The sequence below is a fragment of the Rhinatrema bivittatum genome, chromosome 16, assembly GCF_901001135.1.
Source record: "Rhinatrema bivittatum chromosome 16, aRhiBiv1.1, whole genome shotgun sequence".
NCBI classification, from domain to species: Eukaryota; Metazoa; Chordata; class Amphibia; order Gymnophiona; family Rhinatrematidae; genus Rhinatrema; species Rhinatrema bivittatum.
Window position 1 is genome coordinate 10,983,607 of NC_042630.1, and position 12,593 is coordinate 10,996,199.

General features: G+C 41.3%; 1 protein-coding gene across 1 annotated transcript; it reads left to right on the forward strand.

Annotated features, from left to right (window-relative positions):
* The first annotated feature begins 2,017 nt into the window (after positions 1 to 2,017).
* Positions 2,018 to 2,962, forward strand: LOC115077241 (olfactory receptor 10A4-like). The gene has a single exon (XM_029579525.1). The coding sequence runs from the start codon at positions 2,018 to 2,020 to the stop codon at positions 2,960 to 2,962; it is 945 nt and encodes a 314-aa protein (XP_029435385.1).
* Positions 2,963 to 12,593: the final 9,631 nt, after the last annotated feature.

Sequence of the window (12,593 nt, forward strand, 5' to 3'; positions counted from 1 at the left end):
TAGCTTAGCATATATTAATTCCAAAAATGAAAGAAAATAAAGTCTCCAAACTGAGTTGAAGTATACTGCATCTTTTTTGTAAACTTCTTAAATCATTTGTTCTTCTTTCCTTAAATGAAATCAAGGAATGGTTTCCATCATCCCAACAATTCTGGTCCAGGAACTTATGGTCACTGTGTATTATATTTGTTTCTGTGTGTTTGATAACATGAAAGTTTCATTCTGTTTCCCATCTTGAACAATGGAGAGCATTGGGTACCAATCTTTTAAGTGAAGAAAAATAAACATTTAGTAACTCACGCACTACAAAGGAAACAGTAAGCCAAACAGATATGGCCCCTCCCACTGTGGTCCATGCCAGCCCTGTCACCCCTTTGCCCCTGCTGTAGTGGTCTATCAATGCTGAAAGGGACAGCCGCAATCCCCACTCACTACTGCCTCAATGGATTCTCTTTAATAATGCTGCTAGTTGTGGAAAGCTTGTTTTGAGGCAGTATTACGTTACAGACACAATACTTTATGGTCGAAAAACAATATGGCGCCAACTGGTACCATTTTATTTAGAAGACCTAGAGGGGAATGAGTGATTGGGACCTTTTAGGCTTCATAAATCACTAAGGAATGCATAAGGGGGTGGAGAAGGCCATGGTTTTAAACATTTCTTGACAAACAGTACACATTGGGGCAGATTTTAAATACTTGCGCGAGCGCGTACTTTTGTTCGCGCAGTAGGCGCGAACAAAAGTACGCTGGATTTTATAAGATACGCGCGTAGCCTCGCGTATCTTATAAAATCCGGGGTTGGCGCGTGCAAGGGGGTGCACATTTGTGCAACCTACGCGCGCCGAGCCCAGCGAGGCGTGCCTGTTCCCTCCAAGGCCGCTCTCATTTCGGAGCGGCCTCAGAGGGAACTTTTCTTCGCCCTCCCCCCACCTTCCCCTCCCTTCCCCTACCTAACCCACCCCCCCGGCTCTATCTAAACCTTCCCCCCTACCTTTGTCGTCAAAGTTACGCCTGCTTTCAGCAGGCGTAACTTTGCGCGTGTCGGCCGGCAGCCCCGCTCTGTCCTCCGGTCCCGGGGGCTGGTCCAGAGGCCTCGACAACGCCCCGGGCCGGCGCCACGCCCCCGGGCCTGCCCCCGAAATGCCACGGCACGCCCCCGAAACGCCGCATTGTTTCGGGAACGCCCCCGGTCATGGCCCCTCACTCCCCTTTTCGAAAGCCCTGGGACTTACGCGCGTCCCGGGGCTTTACGCGCGCCGGCGGCCTATGCAAAATAGGCGCGCGCGGGCCTTTTAAAATCCGCCCCATTATTATTAGAAGGCACACAATATTTGCCAAACTGACCCCCCCCCCCCCAAATTTCTGGTTTATCAGTCAAAGTAGGAATTCAGTTAATTTGAAAGAAACCAAATTGAAAATGAACATTTTAGATTCAGCTTATAAATTTGCTCCAAATGAATACACATCCCTATTTTCTTGTTCAACTTTATATTTTTCTGATATGGGGATGACCAGAACTGAATACAATACCCAAGGCTGTATCATAGATCTACAAAGAGACAATTTTAGTTTCCATTTCATTTTGAAAATAAAATTATTAATATAATATGTCAAAACTGTTTTTTAAATAACATCTTCAATGGCTCTATTTCCTTTCTCCATTCATTTTTTAAAAGGGTACAGATGACATCCGTTGTTATATGTGTGGGAAAATTGTTGGCTTGGAGGATTCTGAATCCCAGAATGCTTGATAAAATGTGAGTATCTGGTTGGAGCCTGGTTGCACCTTGAAGGCCTTAGCAGAGAGTAGAGAGCATACCACATTGTTTTATGCGCACTTGTGAAAAGATATGTCATTCCCTTATTTAAAATGCTGGTCTAATAAAATGCAAGCTATAATAGTCCCTGCTTTCCTCTGAAGCAATATATGTATTTATTAGACTCCTGCACTGGTTGAGAAATCCATGAATAAACTTGTGTACTCCATGTCCATTTCAGATTAAAACGTGAAGAAATGGCACAGGAAAATCAGACCCGTGCAATAAGTGGATTTATCCTTTTGGGATTCTCGGATCTCTCTCTGCAGATGCAGCGATTCATTTTTGTGCTGTTGCTTCTCATCTACGCCCTTGCACTGATGGGAAACCTGCTCGTCTTTACCATCCTCACAGTGGAGCCCGCCCTCCACACACCCATGTACTTCTTTCTCAGGAATTTGTCCTTTTTAGAGATCTGTTTTATGACAGTCACAGCCCCCAGAACACTAGTGATCCTCTTGGCTGAGGACAGAAGCATCTCGTTCCTTGGATGCGCCTTGCAAATGTATTTCTTCAATTTTTTGGGCAGTGAGGAATGCGTGCTTCTAGGTATCATGGCCTATGATCGCTATGTCGCAATATGTAACCCCTTGCGTTACTCCATTGTCATGAGCAAAAAAAGGTGTATTCATATATCAGTGAGTTCCTGGATTATGTGCATTTTCTTGCAGCTTGGACAGGTCACTTTCATATTAAGTTTACCTTTCTGTAGGTCTAAGTTACTCCATCATTTCTTCTGTGATATGTTACCCATATTGAGGTTGTCTTGTACAGATATTTATGTCAATAACATTCTCCGGTTTGCTGCAGCTGTGCTTTTCCTGCTCTTACCATTCCTGGTCATTCTCTCCTCATATATTTACATTATCTCCACCGTGCTGAGGATGCATTCGACAGATGGGAGAAGCAAGGCCTTCTCTACCTGCTCCTCTCACCTTGCTGTGGTTACCTTATTCTATGGGACTCTCATGCTTGCATATTTTCAGCAAAATACAGGCTCTGTGAATGAGAGAATTGTTGCCTTTATTTATTGCTTTGTCAATCCTATGTTAAACCCAATGATCTACAGCCTGAGAAACAAAGAGGTGAAAAGGTCCCTGAGAAGAAAAATGTGGGAGACATTGTCTCTTTTCAGGGTGTGATACCTTCTCTATGGCTAACAAAAGAATTAACCAATTATTTAAAGATGTTACTAGCTTGTGAGATCACATAGGTCCTTTCCTAAGACTATTATTTTTCTGATGGTTCCTGGTGCTTCCTCCTGCTTTTTTTTTTTTTTTTTTGGACTTCAGGAACCTGAGGGGGAGGTGGTGAACTCTGGATCCTTCAAGAATCCAGTTAACATGGATCCTAAATCTAGCCACTAGATGTCACCATTGCATGATGACTGAGGCTCCCTACTGCCCCAGAAGCTTTGAAACCATCAGCATGCTTGCATTTTTCTGTTAAATTTTAGTCCAATTTTAAAAAATACAAAACTAAATTATAGCTAAGTTAAGCAAATGTGATCTAGTGTACTTATTATAATTCTTCAGGTTAGCAGCTGGTAGCATTTGTTACTGAATTCCAGCTCTGTTCTGAACACCTTGCTGAGGTCTCATCCATTTTTTCCAAATGGAGGGAGGGTTTGAGCTACCATGTATAGCCAACCTGCAGAATGTTGTGTTTTGTCCAAATATTTAATGGAAGACAACCCATATTTTTCATAGATCATCAGGTGTGCAGTGGAAAGTAAACATTTGAAGAGCATTATTCAAATCAATCTGAAATGGATTAATGTCCATAGATTGCTCTATTGGAAAATAGTGAATCAGGGAAGCCACAGTTCAAATCCTCCTGACACTCCTTGTTATATTATACTTTCCTTTGCCTAGGTACAAACGTTTACAGGTCTATTTACTAAGCTGTGTTAGATGTTTACTGCGCAGCAAATAGTCTAATGCAGTAACAAAATTTTTCTTCCCTAATACTGAATGTATGCTAATAACACTGATTAGCATGTAAATGTATGCAAATCAGCTCATCTTTAGTGTAATACATCCCAATCAAATATTATGGCTTGCTTCAAAGTGGTCTGGGAAAACCTTAGCCTCAATTATATAATATGATATGTAATTGTCTACATGAATTTCGGTATATAAAAACGTTAAATAAATAAATAAATTTTCTAAAATTTGTTTGTCATACATGCAAATGAAGGAATATAATAGGCAAATGAGACAGCACGAACAAGGTAAATACATTGGTATGAGCATCCTCCGTGCTTTGTACCAAGTCCTTGTTAATTGCTCAACTCAGTTTGGTATTAACTTACTTTTGAGAGGTTTTAGATGATCGGAAATGCAGAGCCTGTGAGACAGTAACCCACTATTTGGGGTTTAATGATTTAGAAATGATTTTTACTTATATGCACAAAAAAGTATGGACTGATGAATAATTATAACCCTGTCAACCAGTTGATGGAACATGGTTCATGTTCTAAAAGATGAAAAAGGGTAGTATGATGGTCCCAAATCTCTAAAATAACGATTTATGAAAAAATTCTTTATATTTTATGTCTTGGCAATACATGTTTTGGTACATCAGAATTTTTTGTTACTGCCATATATTGGGCTTTTTTTGTGTGATTAGCTATTTTAAAATATGCATGGAAATATGCGCACGTGTTAAAAAACTAGGCTGGTCCCATGCACATATGCATGCAATTTTAAGTGTGTGCACGCCCAGATATTTCTATTGCATAAGTTGGGGTATTTTAAAATTGGAGCGCATCCACACCATGATCAGTTTCACCAGTTTGTCCACCAGGTCTATAGGTTGTCCAAATCCCCCTGATTTAATAGCCTGCAGTCCCCTGGTTATTAGGGATGTGAATCGTTTTTCAACGATTAAAATTATCGTCCGATAATGTTTATATCGTCTTAAATCGTTATAGAACACGATACAATAGAAATTCTAACGATTTATCGTTAAAAATCGTTAAATCGTGTTAGTGCGCACTAACTCGAGTTAGTGCGCACTAACTCCCCGTTAGTGCGCACTAACTCGATTTAGTGCGCACTAACTGAAAATGATACAAATAAACACTTTCCAGGTCACTGAAGGTCAGTTAGGAATGAATATGTGTTCCTATTGGCTGGCTGCCCTCTTATCTATTGATGTTACCAAGGTTACCACTGAGGTGATGGTTGGGGGGGATGGGAAATGGAACTGGAAACTAACGAACACCAACAGAAAATGAAACAAAGTGTTCACACTTCCCAGGTCAGTAAAGGTCACTTAGGAATGAATATGTATGTATGTATTCCTATTGGCTGGCTGTGCTCTTATCTATTGATGTTACCAAGGCTAATACTGAGGTAATGGTTGGGGGGATGTGAAATGGAAACAGTTGGAAGCTTGACAAAAAAAGTAATGTAATGATCAGCACTCACGTGACTAGAACTTGTTTGTTTATTATTTTTGTTAGCAGGCACCTGAAATGCTAGTGCATGTTGAATTTGCCAATCACTGTGCATTTTAGAAAGGTGGTCCTGGCTGGAACTGTACACAGTTCAAATATATGTAATTGATTGTTGGTAAGTGTATTTTTAAGTAGCCACACTGGCACAAGTATGTTTACTTTTCCTCCTACTTAACTCACTAGCTCAGCTTTGTAAGAAGGGCTTCTCTGCTTGTGTGTTGTTTTTGTTTGGTGTGAGGAGAGCAGAAACATCAGATCTTTATTCAATCTACTACAGTCATCTCTTACAGTGCCCTATCCCTATTAATACCAGGAGTGTTGTGATCTTCCTGCACACAGTGCCCTAACCCTGATACCAGTCTGAGACAGCTCCCTCCCTGCATTACTAGTGAGAGGCTGGCTTCACAGACAGGGGGGAGCTGCCTGACCCTCACTCCTGACTTCCCCCATGTCCCAGCTAGTGAATGGTGTGTGGGTGAGGGGGGGGGGGGAGGATGGTGAAGTCTGAGACAGCTCCCTCCCTGCATTACTAGTGAGAGGCTGGCTTCACAGACAGGGGGGAGCTGCCTGACCCTCACTCCTGCCTTCCCCCATGTCCCAGCTAGTGAATGGTGTGTGGGTGAGGGGGGGGGAGGATGGTGAAGTCTGAGACAGCTCCCTCCCTGCATTACTAGTGAGAGGCTGGCTTCACAGACAGGGGGGAGCTGCCTGACCCTCACTCCTGACTTCCCCCATGTCCCAGCTAGTGAATGGTGTGTGGGTGAGGGGGGGGGAGGATGGTGAAGTCTGAGACAGCTCCCTCCCTGCATTACTAGTGAGAGGCTGGCTTCACAGACAGGGGGGAGCTGCCTGACCCTCACTCCTCCGGGGTATTGTGATCTTCCTGCACACAGTGCCCTATCCCTGATACCAGGGGTGTTGTGATCTTCCTGCATGCAGTGCCCTATCCCTATTAATACCAGGAGTGTTGTGATCTTCCTGCATGCAGTGCCCTATCCCTATTAATACCAGGAGTGTTGTGATCTTCCTGCATGCAGTGCCCTATCCCTGATACCGGGATGTGTGCAAGAAGATCACAACACCCCCGGTATCAGGAATAGGGCACTGTGTGCAGGAAGATCACAACACCCCCATTATCAGGAATAGGGCACTGTGTGCAGGAAGATCACAACACCCCTCGTATTAGGGATAGGGCACTGTGTGCAGGAAGATCACAACACTCCTGGTATTAATAGGGATAGGGCACTGTGTGCAGGAAGATCACAATACCCCTGGTATCAGGGTTAGGGCACAAGTTCTAGTCACATTGACTGATCACATTACTTGTTTTGTCAAGCTACCAACTGTTTCCATTTCCCATCCCCCATATACTGTCAGTAGGAAACTTGGTAACATGAATAAATAAGAGGGCAGCCAATAGGAATACATATTCATTCCTAAACTGACCTTAACTGACCTGAAAAGTGTCAAATTGTATCATTTTCAGTTAGTGCGCACTAACTCCCAGTTAGTGCGCACTAACTCCCGTTAGTGCGCACTAATCGGAAAAAAACGATTTTTAAAGATTTTTTAACTAAAAAATCGTGCCTAAGACGATTTTCTTGCCCTGCCACACGATTTCTATCGTTAAGACGATATGGAAAACGATTCACATCCCTACTGGTTATACCTCCTGAATAGCAGAAGTAAAGATATGCGGCAGAAGGCCTGTCAAGTGTCAGAGCGTGTAAGTATTTACGCTCACATCTCTTGGCTACGTTCCATAATGCCCCCGCCCCACCCAGATCATGCCTACAGCACACCCCTTTTTGAAATCCAATGGGATGTGCGCGTAGCATGAGATATGCGCATCTCTGTGTATTTTAAAATTCAGAGGATGTGTGCAAGCCCAACTTGTATGTGCACCCCCCAATTGAAGTGTGCACCGGGCTTTAAAAATCTACCCCAAAGTCTTATGCTGGTCTAATAAAAGGTATCCACAAATTCAACCCAATCCTATCACTGGTCAATATATTTCAACTTAACAGGTTTATGCCAAGTATTATATGTAGGCCCCTCACTCTCAGGGTCTGTAAAATCCCACAGACTCCTAATTAGGTACGAGGCCACCTTACTTTAATTATAACATTTTTTGAGATTTTCTTTTTATATATTAAAACTTCCCTATGTCAGTCCAATTATTCAATAATCCACATCGCTTTCACAACTTGAACTCAAAAAGATACGAGAGGAACAATCACTACTTATCTGTTCCAGTCTTGGTTGATCACCCGACACGCGCGTGTTTCGAACCACAAGTTCTGCTTCAGGGGGATTTCCTTCTGTATCTGTCTCCTAGACGTACTTCCCAACTTCAGTGCTGCGATTTTGCATCTTCCATCAATAAAAGGTATGCATCTTCCATAATAAAATAATAAAAGGTATGCCAGCCATAACAGACCCTCTGGCCTGGTTAAAAGGGGAGGTGAAAGAAGCTATTTTAGCCAAAAGATCTTCATTCAAAAATTGGAAGAAGTATCCAACAGAAGAAAATAGGATAAAGCATAAACATTGGCAGGTTAAATGTAAGACATTGATAAGAGAGGCTAAGAGATAATTTGAAAAGAAGTTGGCTGTAGAGGCAAAAACTCACAGTAAATCCTTTTTAAAATATATCCAAAGCAGAAAGCCTGTGAGGGAGTCAGTTGCACCATTAGATGATCGAGGGGTTAAAGGGACACTTAGAGAAGATAAGGCCATCGCGGAAAGATTAAATTATTTCTTTGCTTTGGTGTTTACTGAAGAGGATGCTGGGGAGGTACCCATAATGGAGAAGGTTTTCATGGGTAATGATTCAGATGGACTGAATCAAATCACGGTGAACCTAGAAGATGTGGTAGGCCTGATTGACAAACTGAAGAGTAGTAAATCACCTGGACCAGATGGTATACACCCCAGAGTTCTGAAGGAATTAAAAATGAAATTTCAGACCTATTACTAAAAATTTGTAACCTATCATTAAAATCATCCATTGTACCTGAAGACTGGAGGATAGCAAATGTAACCCCAATATTTAAAAAGGGCTCCAGGGGCAATCCGGGAAACTACAGACCGGTGAGCCTGTCTTCAGTACCAGGAAAAATAGTGGAAAGTATTCTAAACATCAAAATCACAGAACATATAGAAAGACATGGTTTAATGGAACAAAGTCAGCATGGCTTCACCCAGTGCAAATCTTGCCTCACAAATCTGCTTCACTTTTTTGAAGGAGTTAATAAGTGGATAAAGGTGAACCGGTAGCTGTAGTATACCTGGATTTTCAGAAGGCGTTTGACAAAGTTCCTCATGAGAGGCTTCTAGGAAAAGTAAAAAGTCATGGGATAGGTGGCGATGTCCTTTCGTGGATTACAAGCTGGCTAAAAGACAGGAAACAGAGAGTAGGATTAAATGGACAATTTTCTCAGTGGAAGGGAGTGGACAATGGAGTGCCTCAGGGATCTGTATTGGGACCCTTACTTTTCAATATATTTATAAATGATCTGGAAAGAAACACGACGAGTGAGATAATCAAATTTGCAAATGACACAAAATTGTTCAGAGTAGTTAAATCACAAGCTGATTGTGATAAATTGCAGGAAGACATTGTAAGACTGGAAAATTGGGCATCCAAGTGGCAGATGAAATTTAATGTGGATAAGTGCAAATTGATGCATATAGGGAAAAATAACCCATGCTATAATTACACAATGTTGGGTTCCATATTAGGTGCTACAACCCAAGAAAGAGATCTAGGCGTCATAGTGGATAACACATTGAAATCGTCGGTTCAGTGTGCTGCGCCAGACAAAAAAGCAAACAGAATGTTGGGAATTATTAGAAAGGGAATGGTGAATAAAACGGAAAATGTCATAATGTCTCTGTATCGCTCCATGGTGAGACCGCACCTTGAATACTGTGTACAATTAAGGTCGCCACATCTCAAAAAAGATATAATTGCGATGGACAAAGTACAGAGAAGGGCTACCAAAATGATAAGGGGAAAGGAACAACTCCCCTATGAGGAAAGACTAAAGAGGTTAGGACTTTTCAGCTTGGAGAAGAGACAACTGAGGGGGGATATGATAGAGATGTTTAAAATCATGAGAGGCTAGAACGGGTAGATGTGAAAGCTACTAAGATATCCCTCCTGAACCAAGTTACTGCCTTCCCCAGACTGCAATTTTCTTTTAATTTCTTTTTTCAGTCATGAATTTATTCATTTTTACATAATACAATAGACACGAACCAATTACAGCAATAACTACGTGAGGGATTGTGTATGTGTGTGAGAGGGATTGGGCATGCATGTGTGAGGGACAGAGGGAGAGTATATGTGCAAGAGAGAGAGAGGAAGCCTATGTAGGGGGCTGTATGAGAGAGAGAGTCTCTACCCCCCCCCTGCTCTCCACATAGGTTAGAGTGTAAGGGGTTGAGTGTAGAGGGAAATGGGAGAGCAAAGGAGTTGGGGCCTCTAAGGATAGAGTGAAAGGGGTCTGAGTCTGTCCCTCCGCCACCGAGGAAGGGGGGAGGGAGTTGGGATGGCAGGACCATTACGCCTCACGAGATCCCCCTCAGCCACCGCTGCAGCTCCTACCACCGCCGCTGCCTCTGGCCCTTCGTGGTGCTGGGGGGGGGGGGGCGGGGGAGGAGCGGAGCAGAGCAAAGACGTAGGAGGAGAGGGGACAAAAATCTCGCCTGTTTTAACGGGCTTAACGGCTTGTACTAAATATTTTACGATTCCATTTCAATGTTTCCGATTGCATTGTTAAATTGAATTTTCATAGATTTCGATTTATTTTCATTTTGATTTCATTATTTCGTGTGACATTGCGTTGGAATTGAGCTGTGTCGTTTACCATACCGTTCATTTAGTGAGAATAGTTTATGTTTTTTCTTTTTTCATTCTTTTTCATTTCTAGAATTATGCGGTTTACATCTAGACATGGATTGCTTCTCACATGCACAATTATATGTTGCGTGTTCTAGAGTCGGCAAACCAGACAATCTCTATATCTGCACAGACAATGGAACAACAAAAAATCTTGTATACCCACAAGCATTGTGAAATTAAACATATTCGAAACGTGCGCTTTCTCTTTTCTTTCTTTTCCATTTAACCAGACTGAGCCACAGCAACGCGTGGCCGGGTACAGCTAGTAGTTTATATTTGAGGAGAGGAAATGACTTCATAAAAACCCCTTAACACTAATTAATATCTGGTTGTGTATGTTTTTGTGTGCATTTGGAAAATCTAAGAGTTGTTTTTGCTGAGGGTATATCTGTCGTCTGGCCAGACTGGAACTAACCAGGAAAAGGGCCTTTTCAGTTGCCGGCCCTATTCTTTGGAATGGTCTTCCTGATTCTCTTCGTCTCACATCCTCTGTTCCACAATTCAAAAAAATGTTTAAAATGTATCTATTTCAGAAAGCTTATAGTTCATTAACCAGTTCATAACCCTGGTATCATCATCATTTTGTTCTACTCCTTACCATCATAAAATAATATTTTCACCTTTTCACATTTCAATATTTTACTGATTTGATGCATCTTTATAGTTTTTATTATTTGTTTTAAGTGTTTATGTTGTATATTGTTAATTTTTATCCAATGTTTTGGTGGCTTAATTTATGGAAATTTGTGTATGTTTTCTGTAAACCGTTTTGATTAATTCTTTGAATTGTAAAGGAAGTATATAAAACATTAAAACATTAAACATTAAAACATATGCATTTTTGTGAGTGCTCATGCAGCTTTTCTGAAGGGATTGTGCACACAATACATATCACACTTCAGCAAAGGTGGACCCAGGAGCAGAGTGGGAGAAGCAGCAGGAGTCCGAGTCTTTCCTCTCACTGCCACTGTCACCAAATGATGAGAAGCGGGAGTCTGCGGTGCCGCTTTTCCCACTGTCTTCAGAAAGTTGAAGGAGCAGTGGGAGTTTTGGCACCGCTGCCAGTGTTGCTGGAAATGTCCCATGGAGCCACAAAGATGTTGTCAGAAGTGACTGCAGTAGCAGGGGAAGGACAGAGAAAAGGCAACAGGTGAGTGATGTGAAACACACCATGCAATAACTATGGCACATTTAGTTTAACTTGGAGTCCAGTATTCAAAAAAACCAAACTGAGCTTATACATTTAGAGCCCTAACTTAGATGCTTAATTTTTCAGCTAAACATTCATGTACATTTAGGTCTACTATTTATTTGGCTATGTTTATGGTCCTAAATTAGGTACCTATTGCTTCACATTTGTATTAAACTCATAATGATGTTTACACCCTCTAAAGCCACCCATGTCGCCACCAAATCTTAGGCACCTAAACATACATGCCTTGTAAAACTAGGAGCTTAAATTTAGGTACTCAGCATTAATACATTTTCAAATGGGCAATTTAGGGGCCTAATTCTAAGAGTTGTTACTCAGAATCTGGTATGGCAAATTTTCTCAATTCAAACTGTTGAAAACAAAATCTACCCCAATAATTAATGTCCAGGGGACATGAAGCATGAAAGCTTAATTAGAATGTCGGTAATTATGCGTTATGAATTCCCTCCCTGAAGGGACAGATAACAGTGCTACAAATATGCAGTTATTTGTAGATAAAAAGCAAAATGTTTGTGCTTCCAGGTTTTCCATTAGTTGGAGGATTCTTGGTAGCTCATGATGTATTTTATGGGATCAAGAATAAAGATGGTGTAGTACATGAAATTGTGAGACCACATAGGTTTCTTCTTTAAAAAGGTACCAAAGCCAACAAGAGGACAATGAAGAAAATTTGTAGAAGCCATTCTATCACAGGTACAAAATACATTTTCCCCTTATTTTTCATTGGTTGGCGGGATTATTTGCAGAGCGTGATGAGTTTGATTGGAACAACATCAACAGAATGCAAATGTTTTACAAATGATTATGTAAGAGATGAAGTTTTGATAACACCACACAGGTTCGTTCTTCAGGTTATAACTGGGGATAACAAAAGACAGCAAGCCCCTTAAAAAGGCATTAAATTGCTTGGAAATAAATCAAGGCTGAGATTCAAATTAATACATGAATTGCAAAGAATCAAATCCAAAAGATCTCAGATTGGACATGATCAGTAGGAAAGAACATGAAATCAATGGAAAGAGATGCATAAAGTAGAAAGAGATTTAAAGATGGGTAAACTGATCTATAAGTTAATGAGAGAAGAATGGGATAGAATTTATTGGGCAAGGATGAGTGACGATGGGAGGCCAGATTTTCTGTAGCTTTAATGGTTTCAAGTGAGCTAACCTGTTTTATGAATTTAGAATG